This window comes from Podarcis muralis, chromosome 5 (assembly GCF_964188315.1).
Source record: "Podarcis muralis chromosome 5, rPodMur119.hap1.1, whole genome shotgun sequence".
Taxonomy (NCBI): Eukaryota; Metazoa; Chordata; class Lepidosauria; order Squamata; family Lacertidae; genus Podarcis; species Podarcis muralis.
This window is the reverse complement of record NC_135659.1, coordinates 69735436-69758535: the sequence shown is the minus strand read 5'-3', so window position 1 is coordinate 69758535 and position 23100 is coordinate 69735436. Positions and strand designations below refer to the sequence as shown.

General features: G+C 43.4%; 1 protein-coding gene across 1 annotated transcript in view; it reads right to left on the bottom strand.

Moving 5' to 3' along the window:
- Positions 1-23100, bottom strand: part of LGR6 (leucine rich repeat containing G protein-coupled receptor 6) — a 145527-nt gene that overhangs the window by 27139 nt on the left and 95288 nt on the right. The window contains exon 6 of the mRNA XM_028734668.2: positions 22128-22199. Within this exon, the coding sequence (XP_028590501.2) occupies positions 22128-22199 (72 nt within the window). The remainder of the gene's footprint in view (positions 1-22127; positions 22200-23100) is intronic.

The window sequence follows — 23100 nt, the reverse complement described above, 5'->3', positions numbered from 1 at the left end:
TTGGGTTGCAATTGTTGATATAGCGCTTGCTTAGATCAAAATTTCCATAACTAATGGAATTCCTATGAATGCAGGGTGGGGAATTGTGAAATATAATATTTCCATTATGACGGTCTAGTCCTCCAAGCAGCCTCTCCCATGAACATGAAAAGTCTGGCAATTTTTGACATGATCCATGTTAGAACTAGTAAAAACAAAACATCAATTGATAGCTAATATAATTAGTAAAACGTAAGCCGCTCATTTGCTTTTTCAGTTGCTCTTCCAAGCACTTTCACAGGCTTTAATTGACAGTTGTAATTTTTGATTGCATATCAAGCAGCATGCAAGCACATACAAGAATAGCTCTTTCCGAATAAGCATTGGCATTCTTCACTTATGTTGAGAGCCTATCTGGATCACCTCTCAGTTTCTGCTTGGCAGAGAGAAAATGACTGTATTTTTCATCAGATCCCTCTGAATAGGGGTGCCATTCCTGAACTCTGTTTGGGAATGCACTTGCTAGAGGGGCAAAAGTTAGACCAAAATGCAAATGAACTGAGACGCACAAAAGCCCTTTCTTAGAGCTTGCTCTTAGGAATGCTAGCACTGAGCAAGGCAAAATATGAAAGAGCTGCTTGACAAACCTTTGCAGTATAGCTTTGCTACCCATTTAAGACTTAAGATTTCCTTCAGAGTAATACTTTAGTTTCCACTAGACTACTTCAGTGCTTAATTTCTACAAAGAGAGATGCAGGAGCTCGAGCCAGGCCAGAAAGAGCCACTTACCCAGTTTTGGGGTGGGCAGTGGTTGAGGCCCATCATGATTCCCTTCCCACCCCACTCCCCACCGGAGGAGAAAAATTCTTTCGGCCTTGTGGCCAACCATTGGGATCCTCCTTAGATGGCTGCAAGGGATCCTGGAATTCCCTGCCCAATAATTTTGAATTTTTGCCCAATCAGCCTTGGCAAGGGGTGGGGCATTGGCTGAAGACTGCAGCAAGTCTTCACTCTGGTCTGGCGTCAAAGGGTAACAGCCGGCTTCGCTGGAGATCGGCAGCATGGCCAGCAGAAGAGCAGCCCATCCACCCCATATGCTGTTCTTGAGGCACCTTATATAAAGACCTTGCTGTGATTCAAATGGTCGCTGTATTTGAATTTGCTTGCAAACAAATCAGGCCTGTTGGTTTTTTCTTTCTTTCTTGCATTCCTCATAAGAATTGCCACAACTTTCGGCAGACAAGGCATTGGGTGGAATCTTTAGTCCAGTTCTGCGTGATTTGGTTCATCACCCTGACATCAAGCAGGTGTGATCTCAGGGTACCCTGGTAGAGGGGTCTGAGTGGAAGTTTCTGTCCTGAAGCCAAGCGGGAAGCCAAAGGGCCTTGGGGCTTCCAGTAGAGGTCTGGGGAGTATCAGCTTAGTTGACCTGTGTCTTGAGCTGGCCCATAATTCAAGCACAACCCTGTACAAACTTCAGCCTTCCCCTGGAAGGCTGATAGTGGATACACAGCCAAAGTCTAAGCCTAAGCCTACCTACATCTGTGATTGAAAAGGTTGTGACCAATTTTTAACCCCATAAAGTTGTGTCAGGATTGTTCCACCTATCATTGCTTACTGCCTTCACCTGTGGGGTGGGGTGCACTGCGAGTGGGTCTGCAACAACTCCCTCAGAGCTAGACACCCTTCTCCAGCATTCTCTTTATTTACTCATTGTTGAGGAATATGCACTCAGAACCTATTCTTACTGCATAAGCTATACTCAGGGTAAAGCTCTGGTACTGAGAACAGAGTTTGGAAGGATCAGATAAGGCTGACACAAGCTCCAACCTCGTCTGCAATGGAAAAGTCTACCTTGATTTACTCCATTTTTTAACTAGTCCTGCGTAGGTGATAGCTTGACAAGGCCATTCCTTATAGCAAAACAACTCTATAAGAGTTCTTTATAGGCCAGTCTAGAGGCTTTCTGGGCCAACAAATAAATGCTTAGGACGAAGTGTTCTAGCTGCAGCATCAGTGTAATGCCACAAAAGATGACATTATGTTAGCATTGGTGAGTTACTATTTCATTTCCAGCTTTCCCATCAGTGTCCTGGAGCAAATCTTTGGGATGTATTTGCATAATTGCAACCATATATCCATAACCCTCCCCAAAACATTTCGTCTAAATTGCTAAATATGGAGAAAGAGTCGTCAAACAAGATTGTGAAGTGGCCTGGCGTAGCTTTTAGACCACCTTTCTGTCCATGGGGCTATTCAAATCCAAATCAGACAAAACAAAACAGGGAAAAATATTTGCACTAAGGTGGGAAAACTTCAGGCTGCAGGATATACTAAGGCTATGAATCCATTAGCATCTTAAAATGCAGCAAATTACAGACACTTCAGGTTACAGATGCTTCAGGTTACAGACTCCGCTAACCCAGAAATAGTACCTTGGGTTAAGAACTTTACCTCAGGTGGCGGCAGTGGGAGGCCCCATTAGCTAAAGTGGTACCTCAGGTTAAGAACAGTTTCATGTTAAGAACAGACCTCCAGAACAAAAAAAGTTCTTAACCCGAAGTACCACTGTATAGAAATGGGAGTGCCTGATCACCTCATCTGTCTCCTGAGAAATCTCTATGTGGGACAAGAAGCTACAGTTAGAACTGGATATTGAACAACTGATTGGTTCAAGTTAGAACTGGATATGGAACAACTGATTGGTTCAAAATTGGGAAAGGAGTACGGCAAGGCTGTATATTGTCTCCCTGCTTATTTAACTTATATGCAGAATTCATCATGCGAAAGGCTGGGCTGGATGAATCCCAAGCCGGAATTAAGATCGCCGGAAGAAATATCAACAACCTCAGATATGCAGATGACACAACCTTGATGGCAGAAAGTGAAGAGGAATTAAAGAACCTTTTAATGAGGGTGAAAGAGGAGAGCACAAAAAATGGTCTGAAGCTCAACATCAAAAAAACGAAGATCATGGCCACTGGGCCCATCACCTCCTGGCAAATAGAAGGGGAAGAAATGGAGGCAGTGAGAGATTTTACTTTCTTGGGCTCCATGATCACTGCAGATGGTGACAGCAGTCACAAAATTAAAAGATGCCTGCCCCTTGGGAGAAAGGCGATGGCAAACCTAGACAGCATCTTAAAAAGCAGAGACATCACCTTGCCAACAAAGGTCCGTATAGTTAAAGCCATGGTTTTCCCGGTAGTGATGTATGGAAGTGAGAGCTGGACCATCAAGAAGGCTGATTGCCGAAGAATTGATGCTTTTGAATTATGGTGCTGGAGGAAACTCTTGAGAGACCCATGGACTGCAAGAAGATCAAACCTCTCCATTCTTAAGGAAATCAGCCCTGAGTGGTCACTGGAAGGACAGATCATGAAGCTGAGGCTCCAATACTTTGGCCACCTCATGAGAAGAGAAGACTCCCTGGAAAAGACCCTGATGTTGGGAAAGATTGAGGAGAAGGGGACGACAGAGGACAAGATGGTTGGACAGTGTTCTCGAAGCCACAAACATGAGTCTGACCAAACTGCGGGAGGCAGTGGAAGACAGGAGTGCCTGGCGTCCTCTGGTCCATGGGGTCACGAAGAGTCAGACACGACTAAACGACTAAACAACAACAACCACCACTGTATAGTCAATGGTCAACATCATGGAAAAAACAGAATGTTATACTAAGAACTTTTTTTGATGCAACAGCTCTAGTTGTCTTGGTGGATGCTGCATTTTCACAGCACTTAGAACTGCATTGTCACAGAGTCCACATGACTTTGTGGGCATCCAAACAACGTATTTCCTCTGCCCCCATTTAACCCCACTTTCTTTGGAAATCCATTATAAAAAACATACAACAACCTGTTGTCAACAACCTGTTTGCAATAGCCGAATGGCCCATTATGTCCCTGTCTGGAAGAACGCTGTATCATTGTTGGGAAAACACAGTTTTCTCTCTGGCCAGCACTATAATTTATAACACAACTGCAGTTTGGAAAGCGTTGTGTGACCCACCAACTGGGACTGTGCCTGGGACATTAATTATGTTGAGTAGCCAAACTCCCTGACAGGACTTGCTCATGTCTTCCTTACTTAAAAATAAAATAAAATATTGCTGGATGAGCACTCCCGTGCTTAATAGCTCCAACGAGAGAATGTTCATGTAATTCTATAAAACTAAAATAACCCCCCCCCCGAAAATTGGCAAACAATAGCAACGCTATGTTCTGCGTCGCTCCAGAGGACTCCAAATAGAAATAAACTGGTATAGTGGTACCTCAGGTTACATACGCTTCAGGTTACATATGCTTCAGGTTACAGACTCTGCTAACCCAGAAATATTGCTTCAGGTTAAGAACTTTGCTTCAGGATGAGAACAGAAATTGTGCTCTGGCGGAGCGGCAGCAGCAGGAGGCCCCATTAGCTAAAGTGGTGCTTCAGGTTTCAGGTTAAGTACGGACCTCCGGAACGAATTAAGTACTTAACCCGAGGTACCACTGTATATGAAAAGAGTCTCTTGTCCATGTCAATGGTCTTTCTTGAAGCTCAGTCTTCTGCCAAAGGTGGGTGGGGGAAATGGGTGTGAGGGGTACAGCTATAAAACCCTTCCTCGCTTAACCACATTCAGAGCTGCCTATTCAGGTTTTTCACCTATTCCTGCTTTTAAAAGAGGAACCTCTTAAAACTCTGCCTGGTCTCCTGGAAAAGCAGCAGGCTAACTGAACTTGTTATTGTTCTAGAGAGCTTCCATGGACCCATATTTAGAACACCTCAATCAATGTTTATTTAAGAGTAAAAGTAAATCGACAGTAGCAAAATGATGACTGCCAGACAGGCCTGCCAGAGTGATTTGTTTGAACCAATGACACACAGCCTGGAACTAATAATAACTCTTGAGGGGCTGGAGAGTGAGAGAGACGAAAACAGATAGCCTCAGCTCAATTTTCTGCCTCTTAGAGGCTATTAGTGGTTCTGCCTAGGAAGCCAAGGGGGGAAAAAACCTATATGGAACCATAAACTCTTCCACAGAACACCACAAATTTGCAGCTAATAAACCTACAGATGCAGTAAGATCAGAAATTGGAGCTGGAAATTTTCTGTTTAGTTTCATACTGTTTCCAGCCCCTTCCAGTAATTCGGACTGCTGCTGTAACTCTGTGACAGTTGTTGCCCAAGAAAGCAGAAAAAAGGGTCCATAGCACTTCCAGACTTTTTGCTAGGGCGTTATTTCTACATTGCTAGCTGATATTTTCCAATAATTTTGGCCGCCAGTAAGTGTTTTAGTGACAACCTTTTTTGGAGTGGGCATGTGCCCACATTTGGGCAGTGCAAATATTATGGGTGAGTGTCACATTCAAAGAGTGCAAAATGTGAGGTATAACTGGGAATGGGGAGAAGGATCATGGAGTTAAACATTACAGAAATTTAGCTCAAGTCAAATCAGCAAGAATCCATTCCGGCTAAAATTTCCCAGGAAATTTCACATGCAGTTACATGGGAATCTGCTTTGACTCTGAAGTTGTTTTTACATAGCTAAGTTTTAGAAGTTGGTATTTCAGGCTTGCTATCCTGGGATAACAACTCCCCCTTGAATTAAATAATTTTAAAATGATATTTTTGCTATACAACCTCCATAAGTGAAGTGGGATCACCCTTATGTCATAATGTGATAAACCTCAGCATAAGAGTGCCTTGTACATACAAGAAATTGAAAGAAGTCCCTGTGCACCTCTCAAAGAAATTGATCCCAAAGAAAGATGAAGGTTAGGTTTTTATTATGGTTTACCTGTATCATCAGCTTTCCCTCTTCATATGGAAAATGAGTCACTGCTGACAGAAATGGGTACCATAAATTTAGATTTTTTTGCTGGGGCGTGGGACAACTGCTAGTGGTCAGGCTTTGTCAGGACAGAGTATTTAGCTATACGTTGCAACAAGTGAATTCCAGATAGCTTAACATTGAGAGCTCACCCCTTCTCTTAACTCCCCAAACCTGGGATGATCATAGAATGTGACCACACTGTTCCTGAGAAGATATTAATGTCACTTCATGGGATCAAAACTCAGCTGTCTCCTCAATCCCCCAGGCCTTCCCCTCACACTAAGCTCCTTTCCTTTAATGCTTCTGGAAAGTGTTTGTTCTCAGCTGTCTGTTCTGTAGCCGAGGAAGCTTCTGGATTCAATATGGTTTCAATTTGGGCTGAATTTATTTAACAAGCTAAAAGTAGGCCTTCGGGAGCTGGACTCTCCTGGGGGGTCCTTCACTATACAGATTCAGGAAGAGTCTGTATGAATGAGAGAGAACACCAAGGCTGCAGCTACAGAGGGGGGAAAGACCCCAAGGGGACTAATTCCACATAATTGGGTGATGCTCAGAATGATAGACATAGATTAGGAAACCAAGAGTAGATCTGAATGCACCGCTGCTATGCACCTCTACAATTTATTTACTTATTTTGTATGAATGGTGCTCCCTTTCCATATTGGTAAAATGCTAGTATGCCATTAAAGCAACCTCGTGGGTGCTTTTTAATGATGTAATAGCTGTGAATGTTTTACCAGAAACACCCAGAGTGACTTCGTTGGCTAGGTGCCAGTATGAATTATGGAAAGTACCATATGAAAGTCTGCAGATTTCTGTGTTGGCAGTAAAGACAAATCCAACTTGATTTTATGGTTTGGAGAGCATTGTGGAATGAATAGGTGAATCTAGAATAGGTTGTACATTAAAGCTGTCCTTTCTAAGACAGCAAGGAGAAGTTGACATTGAAAATGATAGGACAGGAATGAGCAGAAAGACCATGAAGAGCTTTCGGTATTGCTCTGGCTTCCACTGTACTTTCCTCCCTCTCAAAAGCATGAGATTGCCCCTTCCTCCGAGACAGGAGGACAGTTGCCTACAAATTACAGATCCACAGTATACATTTAAAGCACATGACATGATGCCACCATTAGCATGAAAGCTGTCAGCAAGGTGATGGAGGCAAGTGATGGAGATGACTGAGTCAAATTGCCCCAGAGACCCATGGCAATTGATTGCCTGTCCTTGTCAAGAGAGTAGAACAACACTGAGCTAAAGGCAGCAGAAACTGGAAATTAGGAATAGAAGGGTGGAATTGTGGCAGTTCCAGTTGGAATGTCATGCCATTCATACAAAAAGTGGGTAGGGGTCAGGGGAAAATGAAGCTTAAACTGGTACATGCAAACCTCTGTCAGAAACTGCACAAATAATAGGGCAGATTATGAAGTATGTGTAAGACAACTGGGAATAACTACAGAACATGCACATTTGCTAAATCCCTTTAGTTTAGCAAGGATTTCTAATGTGACCCTGGTTCACATTTGGAACATAGACATTATGCACCATGAAAGTTCAAACAGCAGTTAATTCTTTTAGACCTTAAAACCATAAGCAAAACAAAAATTACATTCCATGAGCATCTGTCAAATTCTATCAGTTACCAAACAACAAACACATTCTTTCACAGCTCATATCCCGGGGTCAGAAACTATAAAAAGTTTAATCAGATTCACATTCAGTGGCTGGCATCTTATACTCCAGGATATGACCTCTGGAAAGGCCTATTGGATTAATCCTGCTCAATTCACAATGCTTAGAAAAACTGGAGAACTGGCACAGGCCAGACAGTCAGAGCAGAATCTACTTCTAGCCTCTTGCGTTTCTGGTATTATAGTATGCTTTTTTCCTTTCTCAGATTTCTACCCATGTATCATTCCAGTCTTCCTAGAGCCTGCACCCATTCTCTAGTTCCCATTTCCTCCTCATCTTCTTGCTCTTATTCCATACACTCATTACTCCAGCTTCCCTCAGTCTCTCGCTAACTCCAGCTCTTAAGAGGAAAGCTGCATTCTTATTTTAGATTTTTTATTATTTATGTTGAAATTGTGCAATTTGATTGGATTGTGATTTTTTTTATGTTTTACTTATTGTTTATGGCTACTTTTGTTTTACCGTAAGTATGCACGCTTTTTTCATGTTTCACCTCATGCATGATTTGAACTATGGAAAGACAGCATACAAATAACATTATCTATGTGTGTGTGTATGTAAACTTTGGCAACCAAGTTGTGGACTATATATATGTTTTAAAGTTATTATTAAATTAAATTAAAAACCAACATAAAACTTTAAAAAAAATAATGACTACATCATCTATTGATCTCCATATTTTTTCAGTGAGAATAAACATTTCCTACAGCAGCTCAGCTTTCATTTTATATTTGGGTACAGTGCATTGTCTCTTTATAATATAAACAGACACATCCAATTCCCAACCTGCATGTGCAATTTAGAGGAACAAGCATTACAAGAATATCACACTTAAACAGCTTGTATCTGATACTGTAAAGGGAAAGCTAAGATTAGGAAGAAAATAAGGTAAAGGTAAAGGTACCCCTGCCCGTACGGGCCAGTGACAGACTCTAGGGTTGTGCGCCCATCTCACTCAAGAGGCCAGGGGCCAGCGCTGTCCGGAGACACTTCCGGGTCACGTGGCCAGCGTGACATCGCTGCTCTGGCGAGCCAGAGCCGCACACGGAAACGCCATTTACCTTCCCGCCAGTAAGCGGTCCCTATTTATCTACTTGCACCCAGGGGTGCTTTCGAACTGCTAGGTTGGCAGGCGCTGGGACCGAGCAGCGGGAGCGCACCCCACCGCGGGGATTCAAACCGCCGACCTTTCGATCGGCAAGCCCTAGGCGCTGAGGCTTTTACCCACAGCGCCACCAGGAAGAAAATAACGTACCATAAATGATACGTGTTCAGACTGCAATCACTGCCATGTGATGACACTTGATTCCAGCCAAGATGCAATTCCCAGGCAATAGAAGCCACGATCTTGAGATCGGTAGGGAATTCTGCCATACCACCCACTTTTTTGTTACATTATATGCTACAGGATTGCTTGCGTAATGGGACTTCAAACTGCATACAAGACTGCTGCCAGGGCTCCAGGCTTTAAATACCTCGAGTGTGCAACTTTTTCAAAACAGATTAATTGGTTAAAAACAAAATGTTCTCTTTGTCTTCACAGCCAGCTCCCCACAGCTTATTCCTGTACACTGCCAAAGCGCATAGCGCTACTGCCATTCTAATTGAAATTAGTCATAAACTGATCCATTCAAAAGCTTCTTATCTGACTTATTATCAGGTACACATTTGTGTATGTCTCATTTAGCGGTATGTTTTCATACCAGAAAAATAACATTGCTACAGAATTAGAGTCTGCGTAAATGGATAATGCTGGCTTTGGACCTAATCAGTGAACTTGAAAATTGACTTTGGGGGGGCTTTTTGGTCATTCAACAAAGACGGATTTTCAATTTTAGGTCTTTCTAATTACATAGAATATAAGATTACGGTGATAGAATAAGGTTACTACAGCGGTTGTATTAATATTTATACAGGTTGTTCATTATATTGCAAAAGCATTCCTGTGTCCCGATTGACTAGCTTCAGTTAAGAAATAACAGTGAATTGAGTGCTATTTGTGCTCATGCCTTGCCTATGGGCATCCCTCAGGCTTCTGGTTAGCCACTGTGAGAAAAGGAAACTGGAATCGATAAGCACCTTTGGCCTGATCCAGAAGTGCACTTCTTATGTTTTCATGGGTCTTTCTCATCCATGTCAGGCCTCCACAACTTGTAACCCACTGACTTATCAACCAGCAAAGGGCTTGGTAAACTTCCTGTTGTGGTTGTTGTTGCTGCTTGCCGGAAATGTCAAAAACAGTTTTAGGTGGTCATCTAGCAAGCCACAGGACATGAGTTGTGGGCTACATTCTGCTGCGTGGTTCAAAATCCATGCAGGTTTAGTGTATCCTAAGCAAATCACCTGTCTTTGAAGCAGATATGTAAAACATCAGGAGAAATAATTTGAAGGTATTCACAAGCATCTCAATATTTTCTCGATTAAATACAAAAATAGGAAAATTGAGGAAAATTGAGGAGCCCATATTGAAATGTTCTCTTTGTCAGATTAATGCAAAATTCCTGCATTGTTTTTTTTATTATTATTATCTAGCCAATTTACACTGCTCCAAATTTCTTGGATCCAAGATTCAAAGATAACAGTGTTAGTGATGTCAGCATGTTACTGTGTTTGACTAAACTGAACAAGCAAACTCATTGAACTTGGTGTTGGAAAAGTCCTCAATTCACAGAACAGCTTCAGGTATTTAATTTAGGAGTGCAATCTGGGAAGCATATCGCTCCCCTGGATATGGTAGCCTGGCCCTTCTGTATCAAGTGAAAGATACAGCTGAATGTTTGGAAATACACACACAAAATCAAGATAAAAAGTAACAAGTGAACAGAAATGAGAAGTTTGTTTTAAATTACAATGTTTTGTTTTCTGAAGTTCATGAAGCTCAAAGTGATGGATCAGAATAAGAACCTATGAGTCTTTCTCATACTTATTCCAATGAGAGAAGCAAGTTATGATATTATTTTCAATAATATATTACGAGCCAAAGGTACTTCTGTTGAATATCCAAATATATTGCTGCTCCTTAATCACAAGGATGTTTATTTTTACAGCTTTCCCTCAGAAATATGTTTCCTGTTTCTACGATAACCCTGAAGTCTACATACTGTTTATAAATCCCAAAACCGACCTATTGTTTTGTAAATGTTGATGCTTTCCATTTTCAACATCAATGCCACCTCTTATTTTTTTCAGTTGGTAAAAAACTAGAATAAACTTAAGTGTCTTGGTTTGCAACAATTTGCATCTCCTCTTATAATTATTGCTTAAATAAAACAAAGACATTTAATGGTATTTACTCAGAGCAAACTTATTGAAATGAATGGACCTAACCTCATCATCTTCAGTAATGTCAGTGAGTCTACTCTGAGTAAAGCTTAGTTGATTTAATTTAAAAGCTTGTTCTTTTAAATTTCACAAATATAGCAACTAGTGCAATTGTATACATGAAGTAAGCTCCACTGTTTTTAACAGGGCTTACTCCAAGGTATTCAGGGAGGTCAGTGATTCTTTAGCTGTGATTCCTGCATCCCAGGGGGTTGGACTAGGTATCCTTTGGGTCATTTCCACCTCTACAAATCTAAGATTCCATGATTCTAGGAAAACAGGATTAGACAAATTCATGCAGGATTAGACAAATTCATGTAGGATAATGCTATCAATGGCTACAAGCCACAATGGCCATAAGTCAAGGTTGGTGGCAGTATCCTTTGTAAAGCCACTTGCTGGAACCCACAAGAGGGGAGAGACTTATTGTGCTTGGGTTCTGTTTTTGAGTTCCCAAAAGGTATCTGGCTGGCCACTGTGTGGGTAGGATGCTGGGTCTAGACAGGCCACTGGCCTGATTCTGCAGCCTCTTCTTATCTTCTTATTGCCCCAGGTTTGTTGAAGAATACTCTGAGCTTCAAAGTACTAAATGCATCTGACTTGACGACAAAGAAGGCATTTTGAGGAAGCAAAGTTTCTGTGAATGCAACTGGGTGAAAGTAGATAGGTGAATGAAACAAAGACTGACAGTCTTAGTAGTCAGTGAAAAGTTGCACTTGTCATGTTAGCCTATTATGTGACTTTGCTCAGCTTCGTGCCACTTCCTCAGAGTCATCTGAACAGATAACGTGCCTTTGATTGCTGATTTCTTGGGCTACTGTCCCTTTTCTTTCTTAGCTCACTTTGAACTTCAGCTGAGAAAAATTAATTCTCAAGCAGATTCCCCTATTTTTTAAAAATAAAACAAAAATTCAAATTGATTTTCTAATTCATTTTTAAACATTTCTGATTATGGATGTTATTAGATCTTGAGGCTTTTAAACATACGCAAAAGTATAGAAAAGTGTCTCCTCAAAGATAAAGTTCAGAAGCACTATTTGAAAATGTTTCAAATTAAGATTATGACATTTTCTCAAACTTTAAAATAGTGCAAAATTTTAATTTTGCTCTAGTTGCAACATTTCGCCAATGTTTGTAGCATCACGGGAAAAAACATTTAGATTAAGGTAAAGGTAAAGGGACACGGGTGGCGCTGTGGGTAAAACCTCAGTGTCTAGGACTTGCCGATCGTATGGTCGGCGGTTCGAATCCCCGCAGCGGGGTGAATTCCTGTCTTTCGGTCCCAGCTCCTGCCCACCTAGCAGTTCGAAAGCACCCCTAAGTGCAAGTAGATAAATAGGTACCACTTTATAGCGGTTTCCGTGTGCTGTGCTGGTGCTGGCTCACCAGAGCAGCTTTGTCACGCTGGCCACGTGACCCGGAAGTGTCTGCGGACAGTGCTGGCTCCCGGCCTCTTAAGTGAGATGAGCACACAACCCTAGAGTTGGACATGACTGGCTCATACGGGCAGGGGTACCTTTACCTTTACCTTAAATGTAAAGGGACCCCTGACCATTAGGTCCAGTCGTGACCGACTCTGGGGTTGCGGTGCTCATCTCGCTTTATTGGCTGAGGGAGCCGGCGTACAGCTTCCGGGTCATGTGGCCAGCATGACTAAGCTGCTTCTGGCGAACCTGAGCAGTGCATGGAAACGCCGTTTACCTTCCCGCCGGAGCGGAACCTATTTATCTACTTGCACTTTGACGTGCTTTCGAACTGCTAGGTTGGCAGGAGCAGGGACCGAGCAACAGGATCCCCGTCACAGGGATTCAAACCGCTGACCTTCTGATCAGCAAGTCCTAGGCTTTGTGGGTTAACCCACAGCGCCACCCGCGTCCCTAACATTTAGATTAAAAACACCCTAAACCAAATGTACCCCAAATATTAATCAGAGGTCATACACATACTCTCCAATATCCCTTAGAAAATAGGGACATTCTGTAATTAACCCATTTTGAGCATTTAATACTGTTTTAATATGTCTCAGCAGAGCTTACTTCATAACCCACTTAAATCTGGGCTGCAGCCCAACTGAAGTCCTGTTATCGCCAATGATGTGTAATCAGTGCTTTTCTTCTAGGGGAGATGCAGGGGTATGCAACCCCCTAAACATTTTGTGAATCTAAGTTTGGCCTTATTGAAGGGCAGTATTTCAGTATGAGTAGGTAAATGAGAGTACCCCTAAAGATATATTTTTTAAAGAAAAAAAGCACGGTGTGTAATAAACTGATAACCACATGTTTCAACATAACTGGGCTATCAGGATTGGCACAGCTTTTGCTTTGTTCTGCCCCTCTCGATTTTTATTCTCTCAGTTCAGAAAGAGGAAAGTTTGTGTTATGCTTTTGAAAAGTGTACCTCACACACAGTGTTATGACATCCATGATCTTAGATATATCAGTTATTAGAACATCCTTAAGAGGGTGCTGTCTCCTTAAGAATCAACAGTCCATCCCTGCCCCACACAAACGAGCACACCTTGCTTCTGCCTCAGGGACAACTTTCTGTCCCACTAGGAGAGCCTAACTGCTGAATTGACAGGGCTGAAAGAACAGACACCCGTACAGTGGTGAGGCCAAGACTGAAAAGAGGCGAGGAAGAAGCCTTAGGAGTGCAAGTGTTTGGAGCTCATAAAAATGAGGCATGAATATACTATCTGGAGGGAGAAGGCAAGTCTCTTCTTGCTTGTTCAACAGAGGGTGAACCCATAGCTATGGTTTGGGGAACCTTCTTCAACCAGAGCTCTCTAATTCCTCCTGGGCAATCTTCTGATGCCACATGTCCTCTGAGGTGGGCATGCCAGAGCCAAAGGTAAGATGAGCAATGAATGTAAATTCTGTCTTCATACCCTAGGCCATGGGTAGGCAAACTCAGGCCTGGGGGCCGGATCCGGTCCAACTGCCGTCTAAATCTGGCCCGCAGACGGTCCAGGAATCTGCGTGTTTTTACATGAGTAGAATGTGTCCTTTTATTTAAAGTGCATCTCTGTGTTATTTGTGGGGCCTGCCTGGTGTTTTTACATGAGTAGAATATATGTTTTTATTTAAAATGCATCTCTGGGTTATTTGTGGGGCATAGGAATTCGTTGATTCCCCCCCCCCAAAATACAGTCCGGCTCCCCACAAGGTCTGAGGGACAGTGGACCGGCCCCCTGCTGAAAAAGTTTGCTGACCCCTGCCCTAGGCTACTTTCTCCACATGCTCAAACATACCTCTCTATGCTCTGTCCAGGGAAGCAAGAGGCATTGTCAGAGTTCAAGGGCATATTTCAACCGGGCAGAAAAGTTCAAGGAGGCAGCAAAGCATGGCCTGCAGGGGGTGTGGCTGCGGAAGAGCCCCAAGGGCAGGATAGATAAGCTTGAAGGGTATATGCAATGCAGCAATATCCATGGCTTGACCATCAGTGCCTATGGCGGGAAGATCTCTGTTCACTGAACCTGCTATTGTGAGCCTAGGACTTGTCGATCAGAAGGTCGGCGGTTCGAATGGGAGGGGTGAGCTCCCATTGCTCGGTCGCTGCTTCTGCCAACCTAGCAGTTCGAAAGCATGTCAAAAGTGCAAGTAGATAAATAGGTACCACTCCGGCGGGAAGGTAAACGGTGTTTCTGTGCACTGCTCTGGTTCTCCAGAAGTGGCTTAGTCATGCTGGCCACATACCCGGAAGCTGTATGCCGGCTCCCTCGGCCAGTAAAGCGAGATGAGCGCCGCAACCCCAGAGTCGGTCACGACTGGACCTAATGGTCAGGGGTCCCTTTACCTAAAGTATGCCATTTCCTTTTATTCCATTTCCCCCTCTTATTGCAATTTTTACCGAAAACCCAAACAAACCCCAAACCCTTTATCAGATGCTTCCTTCTTTAACTTTTCTGGAGAGCCACATTCTCCTCCATTCACCACTGCCTTCAGTCCTGGGCCCATAAAGCTTGGCATCTCCTTTAGGTTAATTCCCATGACTATTCCTCTGTTATTTGCACAGCATTTCATATGATAGCTTGAACTCCTGAGATTTAATGTCAGTTTCGGTAAAAGCCCCGGCAAGCCGTTTCAAAAACATGCTCATATCAATCAGCTTCCCGGAATAAAGCCTGGCTCTGGGGTGCCCTTGGGGTGCTTCGGTTTCTCCTTTGCATGCCTGCATTGTGTCTTCTATCCCTAGGTGAACTGGCTGGGCTCCCTAATGACTTCCAAAGGAAACCTGCCAAACCGCACAAAAGAGAATGAACACGGAGGTTTCCTTATTTCTTCCTGTAATCTCACAGGAGAGGAGATGACTTGGTGGCAACATCAGGGATTGCTAGAGGGGGAGATGGCTTGCCAATTAGTTGCACAAGAGCAATGGGTGGTGGGAAAGGGACCTCACTGCAGCTTGGCTACAAGTCAAGCATTCACCACGGCCGCCATGTTCCAGCACCTGCTTCATTCACAACTTGTGGGATGTGGACCCTTTTAAAATGTGCAATATGTATCCCTCTCAGGTAAAGAGCAATGCCAAACCACATATTCTTTACAGGCAACAAGGGTGCTTCAAGACAGGAGTCTGGACTAGGTGTTAGCAACACCCCTGTCCCTTAGGGATGATTATCTCAGTGCTCAGTGCCCTCAAACTGAGGACAGGTGTGGTCCAAACCACTGAGCCTAGGGCTTGCCGATCAGAAGGTTGGCGGTTTGAATCCCCACGACGGGGTGAGCTCCTGTTGCTTGGTCGCTGCTCCTGCCAACCTAGCAGTTCGAAAGCACGTCAAAGTGCAAGTAGATAAATAGGTACTGCTCCAGCAGGAAAGTAAATGGCGTTTGCGTGCACTGCTCTGGTTTAGCCAGAAGCGGCTTAGTCATGCTGGCCACATGACCCCGTAAAACTGCCAGCGAACAAACATCAGCTCCCTTGGCCAGTAAAGCGAGGTGAGCGTTGCAACACCAGAGACGTTTGCAACTGGGCTTAACTATCAGGGGTCCTTTACCTTTTTAATCACATAGAAATAGTGGAGAACATAGAGAGAGCCCTGTCGGATCAGGCCCAATGCCCATCTAGTCCAACAGCCTGGTCTCACTGTGGCTAAATAGATACAGTGGTACCTCGGGTTAAGAATATAATTCGTTCTGAGGTCCGTTCTTAACCTGAAACTGTTCTTAACCTGAAGCACCACTTTAGCTAATGGGGCCTCCCGCTGCTGCTGCACCACCGGAGCACGATTTCTGTTCTCATCCTGAAGCAAAGTTCTTAACCCAAGGTACTATTTCTGGGTTTGTGGAGTCTGTAACCTGAAGCATATGTAACCCGAGGTACCACTGTACCTATGAAAAGCTGGACAGGACTGCAAGAACACTCTCCCCAATTGTGGTTGCCTGCAGCTGGTATTCAGAAGCCTACTTCCCCTGACAGTGGAGGTAGAACATAGTCATAATGGCAGGTAGCTATAGCTGTATCCTTCATGAATTTGTCTAATCCAGGTTGCTCATCATCTTCGCTCCGAGGCTTTGAGCATTACCATATAAACACCTTTCCCGCCCTCCTCCTCAGTATATCTTCTTTGCTTGTGATTTTTGCTATGAGATGTTTGGCTGGTTTTCATGTTACAATGCCTAGCAATAAAAGGAGAACATGAATATAATGGGAATATTGGAGACACGGTGGATCAGTAGGATACAGTTATCCGTGGACATAAAATCCAAGGAAGCCTTAGGAGAAAGAACTTCACCCACAGTCATAGAATCATGATGGATAGAGTTCTAAGCTAAAGTAACTGGGGTTATGCTCTTCTGCCTCCCCCCACCCCGATCCAAAATTCTAGTGATGATCTTGAGATAGACAGAAATCAGACAGGCAGCCAAAAGGGAAAATATTGTTATAATGGGTGCCAAAGATCATCACCACCTTTGGGCAAATGTATGTGCAGGTTATGACAAACCGGGGGGCAAGGAGGCAAGGTATGGTGGATGACTGTGTATTTTAGCATCAGTGGAAAATTTAAAATGAATACAATGTAAAATTTATAAAGCAAAGCAAAGAAGGAATTTAAGGAGCAAATTACTAATGACACAAAGCAACTAACAAACCTTCCTTCTTAAGTAATGTGAGAAGTAAGGAACCAACCAACCAACCAACCAACCAACCAACCAGGGGCAGTAAGACTTTTAGATGGCAACCAAGATGTGAAAGGAGTAGTAAAGGAACACTGGGCAATGGTACAGAGGCTAAATGAATTTCTTCTCTGTGCTGGCCTTTCATGTAATTGGAAGATGTTGGAGATGCCCACATATGCACCATTGTTTTCAGAGAGGGCATCTAAGGAGATATGTCCAACAGAGGTGAACAAGGTTTAGAGCTAATTTAAAAATTGCAAATTATAAAATCTCTTTTTCTCTCCTTAGTTGTTGTTCTTTATATGACTTGATTCTGTTGTTAAAGCAAACTGGGTAAATAGAGAGGTCTATGGACAACTGAGGCCAGATGGCATTTATTTTAAAAGTCTTAAATATCTCAAATACTAAATTGCTGATCTTTTAAGAAAAGTATACAACATCATGAAAATCACCCTCTTTACCAGAAGATTGGAAGGCAGCCAAAGTTAACACCATTTTTTTTGTTTTGTTTTTTAATTCATCCTAAGGGGATCTGGAAAATTACTGATCTGTCAGCGTAACTTCTGTTCCAGGTAAATTGGAAGAAATTATTAAAGTCAGAATTGTTAAACACATTAACAAGCCTTGCTGAGGAAAATCAACATGGCTTCCACAAAAGGCAGTCCTGCCCAACTAGCCTTTCAGAACTGTCAATGTACATGTAGATAGGGCTGACCTGGTGGACATGGTGTGGCTGGATTTTGTTTTGGGAAAGCTCTCTACTGAAGGCCCCTCTGCAAATTAAAGAGTCATGGAGTCTGAGGAATGGTTAAAGAACAGGAAGCAGAGGGTTGGAATAAATGGTCCGCTTACAAAATGGAAAACAGTAAGAAGCAAACAATGGAGTCTCCCAAGGAACTGTACTGGGACCAGTGTTTCGACTCATATCGCTGCCTGCATGTGTGAACTGGGCCAATTCACTGTGATAGCAATATGGCCCCTTACCATATTAATAGAAATCACTGAATTTGAGCACCTACAAGTCTTCTGAATTTCAGAAGCTCAATGCTAGCAATATTATAATGGCCACTGAAATGAATGGCAATCACAGACACTGTGCTGATCCACATTTTTGAGGAAGTGTTTACACATAATAATAAAGAAATATGAAATACAGGGATATTTGAAAATATAACAATGTATCACACAAGGAACCTTTGCATCTTAGACTTTATTTTCTTTGTGACTTTTATAAACACCAGAATTTGGCTCTATATTAATGAAAATATATATGGTGTGAAATGTTGTTGTTGTTATTATTATTATTATTATTATATACCCTTTACCCTAAGGTCCCTGAGTAGGTTACAACAATTTAAAATACAACGTTGTGGCTAAGTATAAGGGTTCCCCCATTGCACTATGGTATAAGTAATGCTCTTGGATTGTCCTTGCTTTTTCTGATGTAAGTCAGGACACTGACAAACTGGAACGTGTCCAGAGGAGGGCAACCAAAATGGTCAAAGGCCTGGAAACGATGCCTTATGAGGAACGGCTAAGGGAGCTGGCCATGTTTAGCCTGGAGAAGAGGAGGTTAAGGGGTGATATGATAGCCATGTTCAAATATATAAAAGGATGTCATATAGAGGAGGGAGAAAGGTTGTTTTCTGCTGCTCCAGAGAAGCGGACACGGAGCAATGGATCCAAACTACAAGAAAGAAGATTCCACCTAAACATTAGGAAGAACTTCCTGACAGTAAGAGCTGTTCGACAGTGGAATTTGCTGCCAAGGAGTGTGGTGGAGTCTCCGTCTTTGGAGGTCTTTAAGCAGAGGCTTGACAACCATATGTCAGGAGTGCTCTGATGGTGTTTCCTGCTTGGCAGGGGGTTGGACTCGATGGCCCTTGTGGTCTCTTCCAACTCTATGATTCTATGATTCTATGATTCTAAGTCATCCCACGTAAATAACACTGCTGTCAACACACACACACACACTGTCTTCTGGGAGCTATACATTTTGACACCCCAAGGGGCTGTATTGTGTGATCCAAGAACTTCACTCCAAGATATATTTTGAAATGTTACACATGATGTGCACAGACTTAGATCATGTGCATAGTACCTTTCCCTGCCATACGAGGAAGAGACTGTAGCCTCCAAGTTCTTCCCAGAGACAGTCTTTTTTTTGTTTTTTTTTGTTCTTTACTGTGTAGACAGCAATCACTGCTGTCTGTGAAGTGCATTACAAATGGCTCACTTTGGATCAGACTGTTACTATTAATGCTTGATGTTTTTTATTATTATTATTATGTGTGTTGGAAGCTGCCCAGAGTGGCTGGGGCAACCCAGCCAGATGGATGGGTGGGGTATATTATATTATTATTATTATTATTATTATTATTATTATTATTATTATTATTATTATTATTATTATTATCTTTCTCCCCTTCCTAAATGGAGGCTCTAGGAATGGAGCATATTATATATACTATTGTCTGGAAAACATATTTTCTCATATTGCCTCTTCCTAATTCCTAGCTCAGAGTTTCTGGGGATAACAGACATCCTTGGCAGAATTGGTGGCAGCTTTATCTCCTTGAATGACACTTTTATGCTGGGATAGAGTTTCGCTCTCTTTTACTGGCTCTTTCCCCATTTTGTCCTTCTTGTTCTTTTGACAGTTTGACTCCATCATTAAAGTCAAGAACTGTTTTACTGGAGTGGATGCAAAGGTCTCTGGACAACTAAGGGCAAGAGCCTCTTAGTTTCATGTTTGGAATGCTGATTTATCTCGTTTGTTATTTTTTTACTAGGCCATCATATAAAAAAGAAAGCTGTTTCCACCATAGTAGTTAGGCGAGGCCCCATTGGTCTGTCCCACCACACCAGCTGCTCTTGCACTTCAATGGTCCAGCAACTTATCAGGGCAGGATATTGTAGTGGGCACTTCCCAAGCCATGACAGAATATATTTACCTGAAAAGGGTGGTAATGTGATGGTCAACCTGAGAATTTTCACTGAGAGACTGAAGTTATTTACATCATTTCTAGCAGGGATTTCTATGGCAAATTCTTAAAGAAATGGGAGTGCCTGATCACCTCATCTGTCTCCTGAGAAATCTCTATGTGGGACAAGAAGCTACAGTTACAACTGGATATGTAACAACTGATTGGTTCAAAATTGGGAAAGGAGTACGGCAAGGCTGTATATTGTCTCCCTGCTTATTTAAATTATATGCAGAATTCATCATGCGAAAGGCTGGGCTGGATGAATCCCAAGCCGGAATTAAGATTGCCGGAAGAAATATCAACAACCTCAGATATGCAGATGACACAACCTTGATGGCAGAAAGTGAGGAGGAATTAAAGAACCTTTTAATGAGGGTGAAAGAGGAGAGCACAAAATATGGTCTGAAGTTCAACATAAAAAAAATGAAGATCATGGCCACTGGGCCCTAAACCTCCTGGCAAATAGAAGGGGAAGAAACGGAGGCAGTGAGAGATTTTACTTTCTTGGGCTCCATGATCACTGCAGATGGTGACAGCAGTTACGAAATTAAAAGACACCTGCTCCTTGGGAGAAAGGCGATGGCAAACCTAGACAGCGTCTTAAAAAGCAGAGACATCACCTTGCCAACAAAGGTCCGTATAGTTAAAGCCATGGTTTTCCCGGTAGTGATGTATGGAAGTGAGAGCTGGACCATAAAGAAGGCTGATCGCCGAAGAATTGATGATTTTGAATTATGATGCTGGAGAAGACTCTTGAGAGTCCCATGGACTGCAAGAAGATCAAACGTATCCATTCTTAAGGAAATCAGCCCTGAGTGCTCACTGGAAGGACAGATCATGAAGCTGAGGCTCCAATACTTTGACCCTGATGTTGGGAAAGATTGAGGGCACAAGGAGAAGGGGATGACAGAGGACGAGATGGTTGGACAGTGTTCTCAAAGCTACAAACATGAGTGACCAAACTGCGGGAGGCAGTGGAAGACAGGAGTGTCTGGCGTGCTCTGGTCCTTGGGGTTACGAAGAGTCAGACACGACTAAATGACTAAACAACAACAAATGCAAATAGCATCAGTTTCCTTCTGGCGATTCTGAGACTGATAGTTCCAGGTTCCTTTCACACAACCTGTTCCTTGAGCATTGATCCTGAGATGTTTGCATGGAGATAAGACAACTGTGGATAATTATTGAGCATTCATTCTGATCTGTTTGCGGGGAGGTTAGATGATGTTGCATCAAGCAAATGTTGTCCCACACTGCCCAGAACATTTCTCCATCTCTTTCCTTAGTGCATAAAGTCCATGACCTGACCCAGATAGGCTTCCAGGCCCTTAGAGAGCAGGAGAAGCAGTAGGTAGCAGCAGAGCATGCCTTGTGAGCACCCAGCCAGGTATTTTTTGCAAGCATTCAAATAGAGGGCTAGCAAAAAACCTCAGTTTAAATACCTACTAAGGCTCAGTCTCTCTCAGGCAAGCAGCAGGATGCTTATACACGTCTACTCCAATCCCCCCTCCCCACAACTTCGTAAGCTGGCATGGCCCTCTGGATGTAAGAAAGTCTATTATGTAGCTTTGCCTGGAAAAGTTTCACCACTGACTTATTGAACTTTTCTGATTCCTCCAGTGCTGATAATATATCCAGAAAAAAAGAGTCATGAGTGCCAGAAAGGTATGGCATAGCCATTTCCTAGCTCAGCTCCAGGCAGGGGCATAGGAAGGGGGTGAGGGTGGTGCAGTCTGCCCCGGGCGTCATCCTTGAAGGGGGCAGCACTTACCGCGGGGCCTGGCCTGCAGCGCACCTGAGCCATGCGTCTTTCCTGGGAGTGACGCGGTGGCTCGGGGCCCTGCACTGCCCGAAACGGCAGCGTGGGGCTGGGTTCGCAAGGCAGACTCCGTGGGGAGCTCTTCGCCCTGCTCCCCTGGGTGGATCGCCACACCGCGCCACGGCACAGATCGCCACAGCGCTCCCGTGCATGGATCGCCATGGCACCCTCTTGCGCGGCTCTCCCTGCCCCTGTGGGCGGGTTGCCTGGCCCCCGCCGCTCCAGGTGCTGGAGCAGCTAGCTATGCCCCTGGCTCTAGGATGGAATAGCTGAAGAGATCAAGCCTTTCTAGATCCTCTTGCAGAGAGATGGAACGAATACACAGAGCGTGACTATCCCACTCTTTCAGGATGGGTGATTTAGTGCTAGGTACAAAGGAAAATGAAACAACTTACAGAGTTTCCAAGCTGTGGAGTCCTTCAAAGCCATGGGTTCCGAGGCTGCGGATGTGGTTATTATGCAGGTGTCTGCAGAGAGAAAGGAGATCCTTATATTTCCAACATCAGCAAACAGATTTTTTTTCTTCATTTTGTTGCCTAGAGAAGCACTGAAAGCTAAATGCTGCCAAGGGCAAGGTGACCCTAGACAAGTGTTCACGAGTTCCCAAAGCACTCATGAACATGGCAGACAACTGAATATATTCAAAATTAATAGGGATCATAGGAAGGGAGCACACTCAGTTGTTATCTGTATGCAATAGGCCCCAGTCATCATGACTACTGATGGGGGAGACTCCCCTATCTGGTTTCAGATTGTGTGCTCATAAAATTAGATAATCTGTACTGAATTTGGATGGGGTCCAAACTGGCTAATTTTCAAGCTCTCCTCATACCCTACTCAGACAATGTTGCCGTCATGCTTCTGATGATGTTACTTGGGACATAATCAAACTTGGAGGTCTCCTCACTCCCATCTCCTTTGCATGCCCCCCCCCAAAGGCTCAATAACTTTTCTGTCCAGATATTCACATTTTGAAATATGACGACTCTACCTCCCCACTGCCCAGAGATAGCAGGCTTAAGGTGAACCACAGAGATCTAGTGGTCAATGGCAATCCCGGGGCTTTGGAAAATACCTGAGGATGTTGGACCCCCCTCAAGGAGAGGATGTGGGAGATTTAGCAGACAAACCTAACAAATGCATATTCTTGCTAGTTAGCATGAGAAGGGGCTAATACCCCTTCTTTGCTAATAGGCAGATACTTAGATCATAGAAATACAATTGGTAAAGAGGACTCGATGTGATGTAATTTCCCCTCTTCTCCTAGAGAGGAAGGAGCATATAGGACTTCCTATCCCTCTCCCTTTGACCACCGTTGGCTGCAGAAATGCCTCTGCTTGCTCCAGCTTTAGGCGAATGCCTGAAGCT